Source organism: Anomaloglossus baeobatrachus, unplaced genomic scaffold, assembly GCF_048569485.1.
Source record: "Anomaloglossus baeobatrachus isolate aAnoBae1 unplaced genomic scaffold, aAnoBae1.hap1 Scaffold_2803, whole genome shotgun sequence".
In the NCBI taxonomy this organism is placed as follows: Eukaryota; Metazoa; Chordata; class Amphibia; order Anura; family Aromobatidae; genus Anomaloglossus; species Anomaloglossus baeobatrachus.
The window spans coordinates 98,836-121,500 of NW_027442282.1; the positions used below are offsets into that span (position 1 = coordinate 98,836).

The following is a 22,665-nucleotide window of genomic DNA, read 5'->3' on the forward strand; positions in this document are numbered from 1 at the left end:
TGTCATAACAATGACTTCACACCAGCCTGGATAATCAAAAGCTACTCTAGGTATCCAGAAATGTTAGAGATTTGTGAGCCTTCTGTCCAGTGACCCATGAATCGATCTGTCCATCTCTAAGTCAACCACTGGAAACAGCACACAGAGTTAACATCACCCATTACAAAACATTAGGATTAAAATTCCACCAATATATCACAAAAAATAATGTACATGCATATATCTCAAGCAAATAAATTAAAAGGCACTAAATTGTAATGTTTTATAGTTTAATCCAGCTGGAAACTATAAACTTTCAAAATATATATAATTAACAAATCACAAATGTTTTTGTTTAGTGAGGTCCTCACTATAAAATTAAAATGTTGCACTGATGGATACCTGTCCTATTATGTGAGGACAGGTTCCTGTGAGCATGGGCAATAGGAAGCATCCCCCCCCACACCCCCAATCTCGTCATATGTTGGAAGATTTGCTGCTCTAATACTACAGGAGATACAAGGAGTGCTGTAAGATGTGGTCACTCAGACGTCTGTCCACCTTGTCTATCTGAATGATGGTACATTACATGGTACAGGAGTCTCCTGGTCATAGCAGTGGAACACATGCTCACAGCCCCCTGTAGTAACATTCAAGGACGGGTATCTGTCAGTGTATCAGGATGGCAGCCATCGTATTTTTATAGTGGTGACCTCTATAGACAAAACAATTGTGATTTCCGGATTATAAATACATTTCTAACTACATTTATAGACATTTCCCTTTTTTTTTTTTTCTCGTGAAACTTCTTTAACCCCCATGTACTCTAGATGAATAAATAGTATGTTTTAACCTACATGAAAAAAGTAAACACCATATTTTATTTGATATAGATAATATTCAATATTCAACAATTTTTGGCCGAAATATGAATGAGTATACCTTCAAATGGCTCACAAACGTCTGGTAGGTTTAAAGGGGTTTTCCAGTCTAAAATGACAAGTCTACAGTATCTCTATGTGTCTGGAGACTTGTTAATCCTCACGCTGCATGCACAGTGCGATGTGAAGATTCTCCGGTGTCACATCCGCGAATGACAGTCACATGGCTACAAGTATGTGATGTGCATGCTCAGAGACAGAATCCGTCTTTAGGGGCGCAGCCTCACTCAGTACACTTGCATTGAGCAAGACCGTGCCCCCATAGACAGATTCTGGGTGGGAGTCTATACATCACATACTTGCAGCCATGTGACTGCCATTCCCGCATCCAACACTGGAGAATCTTCACATTGCATGCAGTGTGAGGATTAACAAGTCTGCAGTCACATAGCGATACTGTAGACTTATAAGTTTAGACAGGACAACCCTTTTATGTGACCTAAGGAGCACTTCTGCTCGTCCCTAACTCTGATAAGTGCCTCCTTCTTTTGCATATGATCTGACAATAGATTTTAGAAGCATTCCAGAGAAGGCATTTCAAAGAAAACTGTTCTCATGCTCATTGGCATTTACCTTGGTTAAAGAAGTAAAGTATTATAATTAGCTTAACCGCTTTCATTTTACTGTAATAGAGTTAAAAAGATAGATTTATTAGCACTAAATGAAAATAAACACTGCAAATTTTAAGATCGGGCGGATTAGCTTGTAAAAACAGGATTTAATTGGGCAGTGGACATAACTCTTCAACTTTTTTTCTTCAAATTAATGTAAAAAATGTACAAGTTAGTCTATCTTTTAAGTTTTTAACCACCATGATTTCCCAAAAGCAGCAATTGTTAGCAGCATCCTCTGTTGGTCATATTCGTTCATGAACCAAATTGAATATATACAAATTGGGAAAGAATTGCACATTCGGTTAACTAAACATGGGAAGAATCAGACAGAATAATTCCACCACTTATTGAAAATGTACTGATGAGATTAGCCTTACTGACGCTTCATTCATTGTTGATTGTTTTATATATTTATTGGGGTATATGCATTCTCTAGTACCCAATATTATTGTAACAAACTTAGTCAATGAAATTTCCCTTTTTTTTTTTTCCCCTTTTTTACAGGAGAGACATTTTTTGACATTGACAGCGGAAGAAATTCACCTCTGCATTCCCCTCCCTCAGAACATTACACTATTGTATTCAACACATTTGTTATGATGCAACTTTTTAATGAGATCAACGCCCGAAAAATCCACGGAGAACGTAATGTTTTTGAGAATATCTTCCGAAACCCCATCTTTTGTGCAGTTGTTGTGGGGACTTTTGCAGCACAGGTATTTGAGTCTCAAATCCATTAGAACACATTTTTACACCCTTAAATTCTAATTTTGGTATTTTAAAACTTATTTATTATTCTATTTATTGTATTCTATGATCATCTTATACACTGACAGTCAAGTTAGCTTTGCTGACAGAGGGATTTTATTTTTTTTTTTTGCGGGGTGGGGATGGGCAGGGGAGGGGTTTATATTTTGCACCTCTGCTAGCTAGAACATTTTATACCATTGACCTGTATAAAGAAAATATCAAAATCACATTGCGCCTTTATACCCATATATTTTCTAAAAATGGACACCTGGCATAATGTCAAAACAGCATTTGGCACTTTATATAAGCATACATCTTTTTATGTAGTTTTTTGCATCAAATTGGGCTTCACCAGAACTATAAAGGTTAAAAGTCTGTTATAAAGATTTTATTGCACTAGAAACCTATAAAATTCAGGCATTGCAAACTTTAAAAGACAATTTACATCCTATATATTTGCTGAAACTAGGCAACCTAAGGCGGGCTTTACACGTTGCGACATCGGTAACGATATGTCGTCGGGGTCACGTCGTTACCGACATCGCAGAGTGTAAACCCTAGTAGCGACGATCACCGATCGCAAAAACGTCAAAAATCGTTGATCGGTGACACGTCGCTCCTTTTCATAATGTCGCTGCTGCTGCCGGTACAATGTTGTTCGTCGTTCCTGCGGCAGCACACATCGCTGCGTGTGAAACCGCAGGAACGACAAACCTCTCCTTACCTGCGTCCACCGACAATGCGGAAGGAAGGAGGTGGGCGGGATGTTTACGTCCCGCTCATCTCCGCCCCTCCGCTTCTATTGACCGGCCGCTTAGTGACGTCGCTGTGACGCCGAACGCACCTCCCCCTTGAAGGAGGGATTGTTTGGTGGTCACAGCGACGTCACCGACCAGGTATGTGCGTGTGAAGCTGCCGTAGCGATAATGTTCGTTACGGCAGTAATCACCAAATATCGCATCCACGACGGGGGCGGGTGCTATCGCACTCGACTTCACTAGCAATCACTAGCGATGTCGCAGCGTGTAAAGCCTGCCTAACTCTGCAGTTGACAGCCATATCCACCTTCATGTAACTTTTTGACTTACAGGAATTATTTTTATAAATGTAAAAAATATACATTGGTGTCTAAAAACTTGCCATCAAGGAATGTGATCTTTAAAACAAGACTTGGATTGCATCTCTAATTGAGATGTAACCTGAGAAACAACACTTAGAAGTCTGAACTTCAGAACAAGCCCTAGGTTGCAGATTATTTTATTGTAGAATTTTAACTTTCTTTCCAAGGTCATGTCTCTTCTGTTCTTGGCTGCTAATATTCCGCCTTGCAAGGATATATAACCTGACTTCCTTAGCAGACAAAGAGTAAACGTATATTATTTTATTTTTTTTGCATATTGGAACTTATATAAAATAAATATGACCTTTTGTAATTTTAACTTTGGCCACTATGTCTTATAATATCCTGGCATCTGTTAAATCCCTTCTAAGCAGAGAATAACCCACAATAGTCACTGAAATAACATGATCTAAACAAAAGTAAATTTTAGTTTAAGTTCACTGAATATCAATGTATCAATTCAGACATTGCTTTTGAATTGTATTAAACAGAAAAAAAAAATGAAAATGACCTGGACAAAAATGATGGTACCCGTAGAAAAAATGTACCATAATTTGACCATGGGACATGTGATAATAAGATGTGTCCTGTAATTCACATGTGTCAACAAACTTGTAATCCGTCATTCTGCCTATTTAGAGGGTGAAAAATTATCACTGTGCTATTTAGTATCATGGTGTTTACTACAATGAACATTTACTAAAGAGAGAGTTGTCTCAGGAGGTTAGATAGAAAATTATAGAGAAACATGCTACAGATAAATGCAATAAGACCATTTCCAAAAAGCTTGATGTTCCTGTTACTACAGTTGCACACACAATTCAGAAGTTTAAAAGGAAGGTGCTGTTGAAAAATGGAAAGTATTAATGTTTTCATTTAAAAAAAATAAATCTATATTTTAATGGAGTAAAATGTGAGAAATAATTTTAAAAAAGTTTGATATTTTCCACTTTTAAACACTAGGAGAGTAGCTACTGAAATTTGCCATGAAAATCTAGTGTACTGCTAGCTCATGTTACAACTGCAGTAAATGTGGGCTAGATCTGCTCACATGTGTGTGATGTTTACAAAAGGATAAAGGAGGATGAAGTATATGATCACAGTGCGGAGCCATTTTGTTGGTGACTGCAAAGTGATACTGACAAGTAGACTGTCACAGAGGACAGCTGGCAGCATTGATTCTGTTAGTTTATGCTGCTCGGTGTATTATAAGATGGAGATAGATATAATTAGAGTAACAAATGCTGAAATTAGATACAGGGCATTGTACTGGATATAGTACAATGGGCCCCAGATAGTGCTTCATTCAATATAAGCACCCCACATAGTGTACCTTACAGTATAATGTGCCCCACATAGTGCACCATACAGTATAATGCCCCCACATAGTGCTCAATACTTTATAATGGTTCCACCTAGTGCTGTGTACAGTATAATGACCCCTCATAGTGCTGTGTACAGTATAATGGCCCCACATTGTCACCATGATCAGCATTAGAAACATGGCTCTGAGGGTGTATCACACATGATTGGCATTAGATACATGGCTCAGGGGGATATTGCACATCATCTCCATTAGATACATGGTGTATCATTAGATACATGGTGTATACAGGGTGTATCACACATGATCAGTATTTGATACATGTCTCTGAGGGGTATCCCGCATGATGAGTATTCGATTCATGGATATGGAGGGTATCACAGATGGTGAGCATTAGCTATATGGCTCTGGAGGTATCGCATATGATCGGCATTAGATACATGGCTCTGGGAGTATCACAGATAGTGAGCATTAGATACATGACCATAAGGTGGTGTTTCACACATTATCGGCATTATATCCATGGCTATGGGGGGTATCACAGATGGTGGGCATTGGATACTCCCCAGAGACACGTATCACATGTGAGGTGCATCCTCCTGCAGAGGCTGTACAGTGTACTGCACTCGTGATCTCAGGCTGCGATCACCACTTACCATTGCCACAGATACTCAACCCGGACCTCCGTTGCCCTCATCTTCTCCTGTCAGCCTTACACACCGTAACCTCCTCCTGTCACAATGGTGTTCCAGCTCTTCCAATCACCACACGTACTGAGCACTGGGCACGCACAGCAGAGTAGCTGCGGGCTGCACAAAAATGGTGCCAATCTCCTCCCAGAGCTGTGACCTTTTGAGGTAGGGTCAAGTGGCGACCCAAGTTTTCTGTATACAGGGGCTGCCATATTTGAGGTCTAGAAGTCTCGTTATAACCGGCAAATGGAAGCCCTCAGAGGCTGGAAAAAAAATGTAATTTAAAAAAAGACTGTTAAGTTAGTGTATTTAATTTTGTATTAAAAACAATTGATTATATATTCAATAATTTTTAATACAAAAAAAATTGCGGCACCTTCACTTTTAAGGCCTGAGACAATAGCCAACTCAGTGGACTTTGCCACAATTAGAAAATTGCTGACAAATTCAAGAGACGAATAATACAAATGGTAAAAGAACCAAGAACAACTTCGAAAGAGATTAGAGGTGAACTTCAAGGTAAAGGTACATCAGTGTCAGACTGCACCATTCGTTGCACTTTTGTTCAAAGTGGACTTCTTGGAAGACAACCAAAGGGGAAACCACTGTTGAAAGCAAAGAGAGACTGAGAATTGTTAAAATGCATATTGACAAGACACAAAGCTTCTTAGGCTATGTGCGCACTAGAAAAGTGATTTTTCTCAAGAAAATTTCTTGAGAAACGTCTGGGAGTTGAAGATTACCGCACCTGCGGTAAAAAACCGCACCAAACCCGCAAGAAAAACGCATGCGTTTTTGCCGTGATTTTGACGCGGTTTTGCCGCAGGTTGGTCCCTGCGTTTTTTTTATGCTGAACTGCAATAAATAATATAAATAATATATAGATAATCGATAGACAGATAATGGATAGAGGGAAAGATGGATAGATGAATAGATAGATAGAGAGATGAGAAAGACCTATATAATGTCTCACCCCCCTGCATATTCTAAGCTGGCACCCTTTAGTGACTTTCATGTGGCACTAAAGGGTGCCTAGCCTTGTATTTAGCCAAAAAATAAATAATTAAAAAAAAAAGTGAGGTCCCCCCATCTTTTGTAGCCAGCTAGGGTAAAGCAGACTGCTGCAGCCTGCAGACCACAGCTGGCAGATTCACCTTGGCTGGTATTCCAAAACAGAGGGCACCCCACGCTGTTATTTTACATTAAATTAGTAATTTAAAACAAAAAACGTGGGGTCCCCCCCCAAATTGGATCACCAGCCAAGGTAAAGCGGACAGCTGGGGTCTGATATTCTCAGACTAGGGAGGTCCACTGTTATTGGACACTCCCCAGCCTAAAAATAGCAGGCTGCAGCCGCCCCAGAAGTGGCGCATCCATTAGACGTGCCAATCCTGGTGCTTCGCCCCAGCTCATCCCGTGCCCTGGTGCGGTATCAAACAGGGTAATATATGGGGTTGATGCCAGATGTGTAATGTCACCTGGCATCAAGCCCTGGGGTTTGTGATGTCATGTGTCTATCAGATACCCGACATCACCAACCCAGTCAGTAATAAATAAAAAATAGACAACAAAAAAAGTTTTATTTGAAAAAACACTCCCCACATTCCCTCTTTCACCAATTTATTGACAAGAACAATCAAATTCGGGTCTGGCGTAATCCAATAAGCGGGGGGGTCCCAGGACGATCCATACCATAGTTACTGTCCCAGTCAATGAAGAACAGAAGGTTCCCCATTGGCTGGGAGAGTAATGCAGTAACCTGAGCTAACATCAGTAGGTCAGCCCATGTCACTGCAGGGGATGCCGAGTGCTGCCATCAGGAGGTTAGATGAGATCATTACCTGCTGTGACGATCTCCTGCAGTCCTGCCATCAGCGCTGTCACTGCCTTCTATGCCCGCCGCGTTCTCAGCAGTATCGCGAGAGCCCGTGACGTCACCGCCAGTGACAGTCTCGGGCCGCGGGCATAGACGGCAGTGACCGCGGTGACGTCAGGAGGCAGGAGATCGTCACAGCAGGTAATGATTTCATCTCACCTCCTGACAGCAGCGCCCGTTATCCCCACGGCTGCACGCACTGCTGTGTGTCAGTGTCTGCCTGCGCTGCAGGGTGACAAGCTACTGATACTGCGGGCAGACACTGACACTGCAGGGCGGGCAGTCGCGGGGCCGGAGCGGGACACAGACTGCATGGGCACCTGGAGGTCACACGGAAGTGCTTCTGTGCGGCGTCCAGGGAGTGTGACATCATTTGCTACCTGCGGTATACCCCCCGGTATTTTGCGATTACATTACAGTGAATGGAGTGAAATACCGGGGGTATTCCACAGGTACCTGCGGAAAAGAAGTGACATGCTCATTTTCTCAAGAAATTTTCTCAAGAAAATCTTCACAAAGAATTTTCTTGAGAAAAAAACGCAGTGTGCGCACAGCTATTTTTTTTTCCCATAGGTTTTGCTGGGAAATGTCTGCAGAAGATTTCAAACATTTCTCAAGAAATTTCCGCCGTAAATCCGCGGGTAAAAACGCCTAGTGCGCACATAGCCTTAGAGAGTGTTCTTTAGATGGAGGAGTCATAACTGGGTCTTTTTGTAAGTCACATAAGCACTATGTTCACAGATGAAAAAATGCAACCTATAAAGAAAAGAACATGGAGGAGGTTCGATTATGTTTTGCTGCATCTGGCACAGGTTATCTTGAATCTGTGCAGGGTACAATGAAATCTCAAGACTATCAAGGCATTCTGGACTGAAATGTGTTGACCAGTGTCAGAAATCTTGTCATCTGTTGGAAGTCATGGGTCCTCCCAAAGAGATAATGACTCAGAACACTGTTAAAAACATCCAAGAACGGATAAGAGCAAAGCATTGGACTATTCTGAAGTGCCCTTTTATAAGCCCTGATCTAAATCCTATTGAACATCTGTGGAATGAGCTGAAACATGCCGTCTGGGGAAAGCACCCTTCAGACTTCAGACATCTGGAGCAGTTTGCTCATGAGGAGAGGGCCAAAAATCTGTGGAGAGATGCAGAAGTCTCATTGAGAATTGCAGAAATCGTTTCTTTGCAGTAATTGCCTCACCAGGTTGTGCAACAAAATATAAAGTTATGGTTCATCATTGTTTTCCAGGACATTTTCATTATTTTTAGGATTTTTATTTCTGAATACTGTTAACCGGTGTACAGCTACCGATATGTCCCACAATATAAATATGTGATGGTAAATAGTGGGTTTCCATTGCCACGTGTACATTTTTCAGTTCATTCTAAAGTAAAATATTAAGGGTTTGTAATTGTTGCTACATAAATTAACAGTGTTTATCACATCTTAAGTAAGTCTTATCTGTACTTTTTAAGTTTGGACCTCTGTCCTCTTCGATACACTTGTGAATCTATCAGTCTCTTACCTTTCCACTAATAAGAAACATTGATGGTCGCCTGGACACCTATCCAGATAACTAACCGGTTAAATTGTCTGATGATCCAAATTAGGTTGTGAACTGATACAGTCCTTTCTCTCTATTTTTAAGATAATCAGACCTAAAAGTAAAGGCCCCGTCACACTAAGCAACATCGCTAGCAACATCGCTGGTAACGAACAACTTTTGTGACGTTGCTAGCGATGTTGCTGTGTGTGACATCCAGCAACAACCTGGCCCCTGCTGTGAGGTCGTTGGTTGTTGCTGAATGTCCTGGGCCATTTTTTAGTTGTTGCTGTCCTGCTGTGAAGCACACATCGCTGTGTGTGACAGCGAGACAGCAACAACTAATGTGCAGTGAGCAGGGAGCCAGCTTCTGCTGAGGCTGGTAACTAATGTAAACATGGGGTAACCAAGAAGCCCTGTCCTTGGTTACCCGATATTTACCTTTGATACCAGCCTCCTCCGCTCTCACTGCCTGTGCTGCCGGCTCCAGCTCTGTGCACATGTAGCTGCAGCACACATCAGGTAATTAACCCGATGTGTGCTGTAACTAGGAGAGCAAGGAGCCAGCACTAAGCATTGTGCGCTGCTCCCTGCTCTGTGCACATTTAGCTGCAGCACACATCAGGCAATTAACCCGATGTGTGCTGTAACTAGGAGAGCAAGGAGCCAGCGCTAAGCATTGTGCGCTGCTCCCTGCTCTGTGCACATTTAGCTGCAGCACACATCGGGTTAATTAACCTGATGTGTGCTGTAACTAGGAGACTGGGGGCTGGTCACTGGTTGCTGGTGAGCTCACCAGCAACTTGTGTAGCCACGCTCCAGCGATCCCTGCCAGGTCAGGTTGCTGGTGGGATCGCTGGAGCGTCGCAGTGTGACAGCTCACCAGCAACCTCCTAGCAACTTACCAGCGATCCCTATCGTTGTTGGGATCGCTGGTAAGTTGCTTAGTGTGACTGGACCTTTAGGACTGTAAAATGTAGAGTAAAGGTCCAGTCACACTAAACAACTTACCAGCGATCTCAACAACGATCCAACCTGATAGGGATCGCTGGTAAGTTGCTAGGAGGTTGCTGGTGAGATGTCACACTGCGACGCTCCAGCGATCCCACCAGCAACCTGACCTGGCAGGGATCGCTGGAGCGTGGCTACACGAGTTGCTGGTGAGCTCACCAGCAACCAGTGACAAGCCCCCAGCCAGCAGCGTCGCGTGGAAGCGATGCTGCGCTTGGTAACTAAGGTAAATATCTGGTAACCAACCCGATATTTACCTTGGTTACCAGCGCACACCGCTTAGCGCTGGCTTCCTGCTCTCCTAGCTACAGTACACATGGGGTTAATTACCTGATGTGTACTGCAGCTACATGTGCACAGAGCAGGGAGCCGCGCACACTGCTTAGCGCTGGCTCCCTGCTCTCCTAGCTACAGTACACATGGGGTTAATTACCTGATGTGTACTGCAGCTACATGTGCACAGAGCAGGGAGCCGCGCACACTGCTTAGCGCTGGCTCCTTGCTCTCCTAGCTACAGTACACATGGGGTTAATTACCTGATGTGTACTGCAGCTACATGTGCACAGAGCAGGAGCCGGCACTGACAGCTGAGAGCAGCGGACGCTGGTAACGAAGGTAAATATCAGGTAACCAAGGTAAGGGCTTCTTGGTTACCCGATGTTTACTGTGGTTACCAGAGTCCGCAGTAGCCGGCTCCTGCTGCCTGCACATTTAGTTGTTGCTCTGTCGCTGTCACACACAGCGATGTGTGCTTCACAGCGGGAGAGCAACAACTAAAAAATGGCCCAGGACGTTCAGCAACAACCGGCGACCTCACAGCAGGGGCCGGGTTGTTGCTGGATGTCACACACAGCAACATCACTAGCAACATCGCTATTACGTCACAAAAGTTGTTCGTTAGCAGCGATGTTGCTAGCGATGTTGTTTAGTGTGACTGGGCCTTAAGATATAAAGTAATGGTGTTGGTGCTCTTTCATTAGAATGTTTCAATGTGATCTTCAGACTTTTCTACTCCCATGTTCTATTTTTAACAGAAACCTCATTTTTTTGTATTTGGGTAAAAATAAACAAGTATTGTAAAAGCAGCGCTAAAAATAGCAATACGGTGGAACCCGGTTTACGAGTATTTCGCTATACGAGCAAAGCTTGCTGTAAATTTGTAACTCAGTTTACGAGCAAGCTTTGCTGTACGAGCAAATACATACCGCACACACTTCCGGTTCCGTACTTTAATTACACTCTGACCCGCTCTTGCAGTCCGCACAAAGATACACAAACACGAACGCACACATATATTATGCTCACCTTACGCCGATGGAGGAACGTCCGCTGTCAGCCGCTACTTAAAGGCCAGTCAGAGGCAAGTGGCTCCTGTCTTTGACGTCAGCGCTCTGGCAGTAGAAGCTCTGGCATCGGTCGCGATGGTTACCCGATACACATCCTGTACCAGCGAACTACAAGAACAATGAGGCTGGCGATGGAACAGAAGATAAAGGTACCGTCATACTAAGCGACGCTCCAGCGATCCCACCAGCAACCTGACCTGGCAGGGATCGCTGGAGCGTCGCTACACGAGTTGCTGGTGAGCTGTTACACAGGCAGATCTTACCAGTGACCAGCCCCCAACCAGCAGCGACGCGTGGAAGCATGCTGCACTTGGTAACTAAGGTAAATATCGGGTAACCAACCCGATATTTACCTTGGTTACCAGCGCACACCGCTTAGCGCTGGCTCCCTGCACACCTAGCCACAGTACACATCGGGTTAATTACCCGATGTGTACTCTGCTACGTGTGCAGGGAGCCGGCTTCTGCGGACGCTGGTAACCACGGTAAACATCGGGTAACCAAGAAGCCCTTCCCTTGGTTACCCGATATTTACCTTCGTTACCAGCGTCCGCCGCTCTCACGCTGCCAGTGCCGGCTTCCTGTTCCCTGCACTCCTAGCCACAGTACACATCGGGTTAATTACCCGATGTGTACTCCGGCTACGTGTGCAGGGAGCCGGCACTGACAGCGTGAGAGTGGCGGGCTCTGGTAACGAAGGTAAATATCGGGTAACCAAGGTAAGGGCTTCTTGGTTACCCGATGTTTACCGTGGTTACCAGCGTCCGCAGAAGCCAGCTCCTGCTGCCTGCACATTCAGTTGTTGCTCTCTCGCTGTCACACACAGCGATGTGTGCTTCACAGCGGGAGAGCAACAACTAAAAAATGGTCCAGGACATTCAGCAACAACCAGCGACCTCACAGCAGGGGCCAGGTTGTTTCTGGATGTCACACACAGCGACATCACTAGCAACATCGCTGCTACCTCACAAAAGTCGTGCCTCAGCAGCGATGTTGCTTAGTGTGACGTGGCCTTAAGGTGAGCATAATATGTGTGTGTGCGTGCGTGTTTGTGTGTGTGTGGAATGGCACAATAGGGGACCAGGATGGGACATTGAACAAGTTGTGGAACAAATTGCCTGAGCTTGCATTATTTCCTATGGGAAATTTTGCTTTGCTACATGAGTAACTTGGTTTACAAGCACACTCTCAGAATGGATTGTTCTCGTAAACCAAGGATCCACTGTATACTGTACATAAACTGTAAGCTGCGTGCCCGGTAATGTGAACAACTTAAATATTAACCCAATGCGCAAACAATGCTTTGTCAAAATACAGTAGTGCATCTTGGAAAGTATGACTCTAACATGAAAACATTCTGACCATGGGCATCACTCACTCCTACGTCTCATATGGTCATTATATAGTGGGGAAAAAGTAAATGATGCAGAAATGCTTCATAATACGAGTAGATGGAAGAAATCTATCTATATTCTTATTCTGTTTGTTTGTTGTTGTTTTTTTAACAGATTGTGATTGTAGAATTTGGAGGCAAACCATTCAGTTGCTCTGGCCTAACTCTATCACAGTGGTTCTGGTGCATCTTCATTGGAATTGGCGAGTTGTTATGGGGCCAGGTGTGTTTCGTACATTTACTGTCATATAAATATGTTGATCTGCACCCTGCCCATGGAATGTTATGATCATCTTCTTATTGATCTGTTTAGTTAATCTGCACAGTTCCCACAAGCCGGCTTAAGTTCTTGAAAGAAGCAGGCCATGGGCCCATGAAAGAGGATATTCCCCATGAAGAACTGCCAGAGGATGCAGATGAGATTGACCATGCAGAAATGGAGCTCCGAAAAGGCCAGATCTTGTGGTTTAGAGGCTTGAACAGGATACAGACTCAGGTACTGCTGCTATTAGTTGTTCATTTAACCAGTTACATTTTTTTAATGTACTAGGAGACACATGCATCATATACTGTACATGATGTAAATTAGATTATCTATATCAGAGATCAGCAACTATAATTTCCAGCATTCCCTGACAGCCCACAGACTGTTAGGAAACTGTAGGACCATATTTGCAGTTGCTGAACCCTGATCAAGAATATGTATTTTTTAAGGGCTAATATACTCCACACAATTAAAGTCAAACATGGAAGAGGCTTCTGAAAAATGAGAAGACACAGTTTATTATTGCCTTTTAATATTTAATGGATTATTATGTTTCATTTAAAGAGATTTTATCATGCCTGATGAACAGAAGAATGTCTTAGTTATGGCTTCTTATTTAAAACTATATTTGCAATTTCAGGACACTCTAAAGTGATATTTGTATAGTATACCTTTTTTGGGCTCGTCCATCTGCTGTTTGTTACCATTTTCACTCAGTCCCTTATCCCTAAGTGTGTAGAAAGGTTGGATTTTTGTATTTTATTTACTTATATAGCACCATTAGTTGTAGCGCTTTACAGATATCCTCATAACTGTCCTCATTGGGGCTCACAATGTAAATTCCCCATCACTTATCAGTATGTAGTACCTGGATGAAAGCCACACAAAGAGAAGATACAAACTCCTTTCAGATATGGTCCTTGGGATTTCAACCCAGGACCCCAGCATAAGGCTATAGTGATGACTAGTGAGCCAGTGTGCTGCGCACAGTTGTCTTTTTGCCTAAAACAGTTTTCAGGTGCCTCCACTTGCTCATACTAATAATTAAGCAGCCATTGTGCTTCTTTACTTGAGGCCAGATTCATACATCTGCGTTTTGTGGTCTAACTACAGACTGCGATGCACGGACCACCTGCAAGTCTCCAGATCCAAACAACAGATTTTTTTTTTTTTTTATGTTCAATCTATTTTTATTGAAACATTCATGAGGACATTAAAGAATCAATTGTAATGCAGCAATACAATTGGTTCATAAGGACCATAAAAAAATTAAATAAAATTCACAATTATAAAAGTGCCACTTTGACAGAGAAACAAAATTAATTTATAAACAAATGAACAAATGAGAGGACATATTGGGGTAACCCAATAATAAGAAACGAACAGACTGAAGTCCAAAACTTATCCCAATATAGTAGAAAAGAAAAGATAAAAAGAGAAGAATAAAAAAAACAAAAGTGGGTGGAGTGAGGAATTACAAGAAGGGGAGGAGGGAGGGAAGAATATGGGAGAAGGTAAAGACATCTTTTTCACATTAAGACATGGAAGCCACAACACCAACCCAGGCCTGCACACAGATCCCACAGCCTATAGAAAATTTTTATGAAGATTTGGGGAATAATATCCATTCACTCCATAATCTGGTGAATTTGTCGGTGAGTCCAGAGCATTCGGCAGAAAGCTCCTCCATCCTGCAAATATTCACCATTTCAGAGTACCACTCATTAATAGAAGGGATTGCTGTCAGGCAGAAGCGGAGTATGTCCCGCTTGTGAAATTTTATTGAATGAGTCAAAATGGAGAGAAGTGCAATCTGATGGCTGCCCTCAGTATTCTTTCCAGTAATTAAGCGATAATTCGCAAACACTCATTCTTAGAATGGTTTAAAGGGAACCTGTCAGGTGCAATGCTAGTGTATACAGGGACGGTTAGGCAGGAATTAGAAGTATGCACCCAGAACTGCACATGGTCCTGGGTGCATTCTTCTAATTCCTGCCTAACCGTCCCTGTATACACTAGCATACATAAAGAGCTGTTTAGAAAAAGTATTTCTAAAGATCTTATATCGTATGCTAAGGAGCACAGGGACTAGTCACCTGGGTGTTAGTTCCCCGGCCAGTCTGCTCCATTAGCATGGTAGCACGCCCCTGTGGGTGTACTAACATGCTAGTGAATACGTAGCGTTACAGGATGATCTCACTCACCTCTCCACTGCCATCGCGTCCGACGCTGGATTTTGGCTCAGTGCGCATGACCCTGGAGTTTTGATCATGTGCACTATGAAGCCGGGTGTACGTGTCCTGGCTTCAAACTGAAGTAATGCGCATGACCGAAACTCCGGGGTCATGTGTACTGAGCCGAAATCCAGCGTCGGACGCGATGGCAGTGGAGAGGTGAGTGACACCATGCCTCTGACGCTGCATATTAATTAGCATGATATTACGCCCACAGGGATGCACTAACATGCTAATGGAGCCGACTGGCCGGGGAACTAACGCTCAGGGGACTAGCCCCCGCGTTCATTAGCATACGGTAAAAGATCTTTAGAAATACTTTTCTTCATCGTTCCTTATGGGAGACCCAGACCATGGGTGTATAGCTTCTGCCTCCGGAGGACACACAAAGTACTACACTAAAAAGTGTAGCTCCTCCCTCCTAGCATATACACCCCTTGGATAACCAAATATAGCCAATTCAATGCTTTGTGTTCAGGAGGTCACACATCCACACATGCATTCTCATCTGATTTTTGATTTTAAAGAGTTGGAAGAAAAGCGGGTCCATGCTGGACCCCCGGCATGTCCCTTCTCACCCCACTGTGTCGGCGGTGTTGTTAAGGTTGATTTCAAGGCTGGAGCCTTACATGCCGCGCTCCTTCACCATCCCTCGGGCTCTGGCTTGAAGTGGGAGCCTACACGGTTCTCACTGCTTTGCAGGAGACCGGTCTCAATCCGCAGCCCTTTCAGGACCTTGCCGGACGGAGCACTCATCCCTCAGGGACCTGGCCCTGCGTCTCACAAGCTAAGTATTGAGACGTTATTGTCAGGGGGGTCCCTTCCACTTTAATGTCTGGGAGAGTGTGTTTTGTAACTTTTGTGACAATTCCGGCCGGTTCTCCGGTTTTCACCAGAGAACCGCGCCGAGGGGGCCTGCGCGCCGGCCGCATTATAAAATTTAGGCCCCGGCTTCGGCTGCGGCCTAGTTTCGTTTTCACTGCCCCTGCATGTCAGTCATGCAGAGGGACAGTGCGGCGCCGCCCACCAGCCGTTCAGCACAGGGGAGGACACTCCTCTCTGAGGAGATGTTCCCCTCCCCTGTATATCCCCTTGGCCCTCCAGTTCCCGCTCTGGGACTAGATCCCGCCCCCCCTCCTCACTCCGGCGCCATTTTATCAGCGTTTTCACACTGATCGGCGCTGGCTGCTGCATCCTGCAACCTGTCTGGGGGTCCAAGCTGTGGAATCCGGAGGGCACACAAAACGGTCTGGTAAGCCACAACCTCTGGGTTGTGGACTTCTTATACACTCTCTGGGCATTCTGAAGTAGTGTATTCTTTACCGCAGAGCCTCCACCTCAGCAGCATGTCTCACACTAGGAGCAAGGCTGCAAGGCTGTACTCAATATGCACTGCATGTAAGCTCGTTCTGCCCGAACCGAGCACATATCCTCACTGTGATGTCTGCTCTAACATGGTGGTGCCTCAGCCTGGAGTCTCCCCAGTGGTCCCTCCGGCTGCTCCGGCCCCGGTGGCTGAACCCCCGGCTTGGGTAGAATTGTTTTCTAAGTCTATCTCCCAGCCTTTTGCCGACTCCATGGGACAGCTGTCCTGGACTCTGCTGAGCATGCATCAGCCCCCTTCTCAGGGCACCTCTGCTGCTTCGGCTCGCTCTGCAGAGCTCACAGAGGATTCTTCATCTGCTCCCAGACCCCGTCCTCCTAAAAGGAGACGCAGGGTCCCCTCTCCTTCCTCGTCCCGCGGCTCCGATTCACGAGCCGTCTCGCAGGACGAGGAGGATATCTTTACTGGGGGCTCGGACGCTACCTCCATGTGCCCCATTGATCTGACCGAGGGTGATGCAGATGTGAGTGATTTGATTGCGTCCATTAATTCTGTTCTGGACCTCAATCCGCCAGTATCAGAGGAACAACCCTCTCTGGCAGAAAAGCACCAGTTTACCTTGCCTAAGAGAACAAGGAGTGTGTTCTTTAACTACTCCAGTTTTCAAGCCACTGTGTCCAAGCCCAGAGCCTGTCCTGACAAACGCTTCCCAAAGCGTGGTTCTGATGACCGTTATCCTTTTCCACCAGAGGTGGTCAGGGAGTGGGCTCACTCACCAAAGGTAGACCCTCCGGTGTCTAGACTCTCAGCCCGGACAGTTGTATCTGTGGCTGATGGCACCTCACTTAAGGATCCCACTGACCGCCAGGTTGACCTCCTGGCCAAGTCTGTCTATGAGGCAGCAGGGGCCTCGTTCTCCCCATCCTTTGCAGCAGTGTGGGCTCTCAAAGCCATCTCTGCTTCCCTAGAGGAGATGCATTCTCTCACTAGGGATTCTATGCCTGAATTGGTTACTTTAACTTCCCAGGCTTCAGCCTTTTCAGCCTACGCCATGTCTGCCATGCTGGAGGCCTCTCACCGCACTGCGGGGGCCTCCGCTAATTCCCTTGCTATCCGCAGGATCTTGTGGCTTCGACAGTGGAGGGCAGATGGTTCCTCAAAGAAGTACCTTGCTGGGCTCCCATTTGCTGGGTCCAGGCTGTTCGGTGAACAACTGGATGAAATAATTAAGGCTACTGGCGGGAAGAGTACTTCCTTGCCACAGACTAAAACCAGGAAACCTGTCCAGAGCAGGAACCAGTCGAGGTTTCGTTCCTTTCGTTCCTCTAACTGGTCGGCCTCTAAGCCCTCGGCCTCGTCCACTAACTCAACCAAGGACCAGAAGCCCACCTGGCACAAGAAGCCGCGTCCACAAAAGTCCGCAGGGGCTGCTGCCACCAAGGCAGCCTCCTCTTGACTATCTGGCCGAGCCAGCAACGTCCTTGGTCGGTGGCAGGCTCTCCCACTTTGGCGACGTGTGGTTTCAACACGTCTCCGATCAGTGGGTGCGAAATATCATCTCCCACGGCTACAGGATAGAATTCTCTTCCAGCCTGCCAAACAGATTTTTTCTGTCAACTCCCCCCTGCTCCAAGGCCGCCGCCTTCTCTCAGGCCGTGGCATCCTTGCAGGCCAACGGAGTAATTGTACCGGTGCCCGCCAGGGAACGGTTCAGAGGTTTTTACTCAAATCTCTTCCTAGTCCCCAAAAAGGACGGTACCTTCCGGCCCATCCTGGATCTCAAGCTTCTCAACAAGCATGTTCAGGTACGGCACTTTCGCATGGAGTCTCTGCAATCGGTCATTGCCTCAATGACCCAAGGAGATTTCCTGGCATCCATCGACATCAAAGATGCCTATCTGCATGTGCCAATTGCTGTTTCACACCAGCGTTGGCTACGTTTTGCAATCGGAGAGGAACATTTCCAATTTGTGGCTCTCCCCTTCGGGTTAGCCACGGCCCCTCGAGTATTTACCAAAGTCATGGCAGCAGTGGTTGCGGTTCTGCACCTCCAGGGGTTGGCAGTGATTCCTTACCTGGACGACCTTCTGGTCAAGGCTTCATCCAGCGCAGACTGTCAGCGGAGTGTCTCGCTCACTCTCGCCACTCTTGTTCAATTCGGGTGGCTTGTCAATCTGCCCAAGTCCACTCTGACCCCGACCCAAAAACTCACGTACCTAGGGATGCAAATCGAGACTCTGCCGGCACTTGTCAAGCTGCCCTTAGTCAAACAGCAGTCCCTCCATCTGGCGGTGCGCTCTCTGTTGAGGCCCCGCCGTCATTCCATCAGGCACCTCATGCAGGTGCTGGGTCAGATGGTGGCGTCAATGGAAGCGGTTCCCTTTGCCCAGTTCCATCTACGCCCTCTGCAGCTGGACATTCTCCGCTGTTGGGACAAGCGGACTTCTTCCTTGCACAGGTTGGTGGCTCTGTCGCCACAGACCAGGAGCTCTCTTCAGTGGTGGCTTCGGCCCCTCTCTCTGTCTCAGGGACACTCAGTCATGATCCCGTCCTGGGTGATCCTCACCACGGATGCCAGTCTATCCGGCTGAGGAGCAGTATTTCTCCACCACCGAGCACAGGGCACTTGGACTCCGTCCGAATCAGCCCTCTCGATCAATGTGCTAGAAATCAGAGCTGTGCTCCTAGCTCTCGTAGCCTTTCACCACCTGTTGGCAGGCAAGCACATTCGAGTCCAGTCAGACAACACGACAGCAGTTGCCTACATCAATCACCAGGGCGGGACTCGCAGCCGCCTAGCAATGTTGGAGGTTCAGCGCATCCTTCAGTGGACGGAGGACTCCAAGTCCACCATATCCGCAGTCCAAATCCCAGGCGTAGAAAACTGAGAGGCAGATTATCTCAGCCGTCAAACCGTGGACAACGGCGAGTGGGCTCTGCATCCGGCAGTGTTCCGGTCGATCTGCCGCAAGTGGGGCACTCCGAAAGTGGATCTAATGGCATCCCGGCACAACAACAAGGTCCCGGTTTACGTGGCTCGCTCCCACGATCCTCAGGCCTTTGCAGCGGACGCGCTGGTTCAGGATTGGTCCCAGTTCCGTCTGTCTTACGTGTTTCCCCCTCTAGCTCTCTTGCCCAGAGTCCTGCGCAAGATAAGAATGGAGGGCCGTCGGGTTATACTCATTGCTCCAGACTGGCCCAGGCGAGCCTGGTACCCAGACCTGCTCAGTCTGTCCGTAGAGGTGCCGTGGCATCTCCCGGACCGCCCAGACCTTCTCTCACAAGGTCCGTTTTTCCGCCAGAATTCTGCGGCTCTCAGATTGACGGCGTGGCTCTTGAGTCCTAGATCCTGACGGCTTCCGGCATTCCTCCCGAAGTCATCTCCACTATGACACGGGCTCGGAAGTCTTCCTCGGCCAAGATATACCACAGGACCTGGAGAATTTTCCTGTCCTGGTGTCGTTCTTCCGGCCATGCTCCTTGGCCTTTTTCCTTGCCGACCATCTTGTCTTTTCTGCAGTCTGGTCTGCAGCTAGGACTCTCCCTCAATTCCCTCAAGGGACAGGTCTCAGCGCTATCAGTGTTGTTCCAGCGGCGTATCGCCCAGCTGGCTCAGGTGCGCACCTTCATGCAGGGCGCATCTCACATCATTCCGCCTTACGGGCGGCCTCTAGATCCCTGGGACCTTAATCTGGTCCTCACGGCCTTGCAGAAACCCCCTTTTGAGCCACTTAGGGAAGTTTCTTTGGCTCGTCTTTCACAGAAAGTGGTCTTTCTAGTGGCCATAACTTCCCTCAGGAGAGTCTCTGATTTGGCTGCGCTCTCCTCGGAGTCACCTTTTTTGGTTTTTCACCAAGACAAGGTGGTTCTTCGTCCGTCTCCGGACTTTCTTCCTAAGGTGGTATCTCCTTTCCACCTTAACCAGGATATTTCCCTGCCTTCCTTTTGTCCGGCTCCTGCTCATCGCTTTGAAAAAGCGTTGCATACTCTGGATCTGGTGCGGGCGCTCCGGATCTATGTGTCACGCACCGCTGCTCTTAGGCGGTGCACCTCTCTCTTTGTGCTGACCACTGGTCAGCGTAAGGGCCTCTCGGCTTCTAAGCCGACCCTAGCTCGCTGGATTAGGACGGCCATCTCCGATGCCTACCAGTGTACTCAAGTGCCTCCCCCGCCGGGGATCAAGGCACACTCGACCAGAGCTGTCGGTGCCTCTTGGGCTTTCAGGCACCAGGTTAAGGCTCAGCAAGTCTGTCAGGCTGCCACTTGGTCCAGTCTGCATACCTTTTCGAAGCACTACCAAGTGCATGCTCATGCTTCGGCAGATGCGAGATTGGGCAGACGCATCCTTCAGGCGGCTGTCGCCCATTTGTGAAGTTAGGTCTCGCCTACTTCTCAGTTTTCTGTTTATTCCCACCCATGGACTGCTTTGAGACGTCCCATGGTCTGGGTCTCCCATAAGGAACGATAAAGAAAAAGAGAATTTTGTTTACTTACCGTAAATTCTTTTTCTTATAGTTCCGACATGGGAGACCCAGCACCCTCCCTGTTGCCTGTTGGCAGTGTTCTTGTTCCGTGTGTTATCACCGGCTATTGTTGTAGACAGAGGTTCCGGTTGTTCCGGGTTTTGCTCTATCTCTACTTGTGGGTGGATGTCCTCCTTCAGCTTTTGCACTAAACTGGCTATATTTGGTTATCCAAGGGGTGTATATGCTAGGAGGGAGGAGCTACACTTTTTAGTGTAGTACTTTGTGTGTCCTCCGGAGGCAGAAGCTATACACCCATGGTCTGGGTCTCCCATGTCGGAACTATAAGAAAAAGAATTTACGGTAAGTAAACAAAATTCTCTTTTTTCTAAAGATCTCTTTATCTATGCAAGCGTATACAGGTACGGTTAGGCAGGGAATAGCAATATGCACACAGAACTGCTCGTGGTCCTGGGTGCATATTACACCTGACAGGTTCCCTTTAATCCTATCTTATTCCTACCAGATAGCAGACTTTTTTTTTTCCAAATGTTTCTGCAGCTTTTTCATTTTTAGTGAGCATGCTCAAAAAATGATTACGTGCATCAAATTTACTGATGTCAAACTGACAATTTTAACAAGCTGGGGCGCATCCAATAGCTTGTGCTTTTTTTTTTTAATGAACAAAGCAGCAAAAGCACCTGAAATACTTATCGAATTATTTTTGCCATGTGATTAGATAGCTAGGTAAATAAAATGCATCACAATCCAGAAGGAGCAAGATGTCTTGTTGAAGTCGCACACAGCACAATAGTCAGAATCCAAAGAATTGCAATATGAACCGCATAGTAACACCACAGATCGGGGTCAAGGATGTTGTGCATATATTAGTGAAAAATGTAAATGACACACAGAATACAGAAATATTAATTATATCATAGCATCTGCAAAATGTAGGACACAGGACTATAAGGCAGGACTATAAGGGGTACTTTGCACGCTGCGACATCGCATGCCGATGCTGCGATGTCGAGCGCGATAGTCCCCGTCCCCGTCGCAGCAGCGATATCTTGTGATTGCTGGCGTAGCGAACATTATCGCTACGCCAGCTTCACATGCACTTACCTGCCCTGCGACGTCGCTCTGGCCGGCGATCCGCCTCCTTCCTAAGGGGGCTGGTCGTGCGGCGTCACAGCGACGTCACACGGCAGGCGGCCAATAGCAGCGGAGGGGCGGAGATGAGCAGGATGTAAACATCCCGCCCACCTCCTTCCTTCAGCATTGCAGCCGGGACGCAGGTAGGAGATGTTCCTCGCTCCTGCGGCTTCACACACAGCGATGTGTGTTGCCGCAGGAACGAGTTATTACATCGTACCTGTCGCTGAAGCGAAATTATGGAAATCTCGGACCCTACACCGATGATACGATAACGACGCTTTTGCGCTCGTTAATCGTATCAAAAAGGATTTGCACACCGGATGTGCGTCACTTTCGATTTGACCCCACCGACATCGCACCTGCGATGTCGTAGTGTGCAAAACCCCCTTAACAGTTGCCAGTATTTTGTCCATGATCTCGCGGACACAAGATGATCTAAAATCATTTGTTTCTACTAAAAGGAAAATCATGAAAAATTTGGATCCTGCTGCTTTAGTGCTCATTAATCAGAATATTTCTACTTGTTAGGAGGAAAGACTTTCTGAAAAATAAGTATTGGGGGTCTGCAGTCTAAGCGGTTACATGTCGTGGTGGTATTAAAGAAAGCCGTTTAGGAGCCATGGTCCATT

The 22,665-nt window shown here is 46.3% G+C and overlaps 1 protein-coding gene across 1 annotated transcript in view; it reads left to right on the plus strand.

Moving 5' to 3' along the window:
* The window catches only part of LOC142265972 (plasma membrane calcium-transporting ATPase 4-like), a 116,690-nt gene that overhangs the window by 71,187 nt on the left and 22,838 nt on the right, over nucleotides 1-22,665 (plus strand). The window contains exons 17-19 of the mRNA XM_075332295.1: nucleotides 2,039-2,250; nucleotides 12,708-12,815; nucleotides 12,906-13,088. Coding sequence (XP_075188410.1) covers nucleotides 2,039-2,250; nucleotides 12,708-12,815; nucleotides 12,906-13,088 — 503 coding nt within the window. The remainder of the gene's footprint in view (nucleotides 1-2,038; nucleotides 2,251-12,707; nucleotides 12,816-12,905; nucleotides 13,089-22,665) is intronic.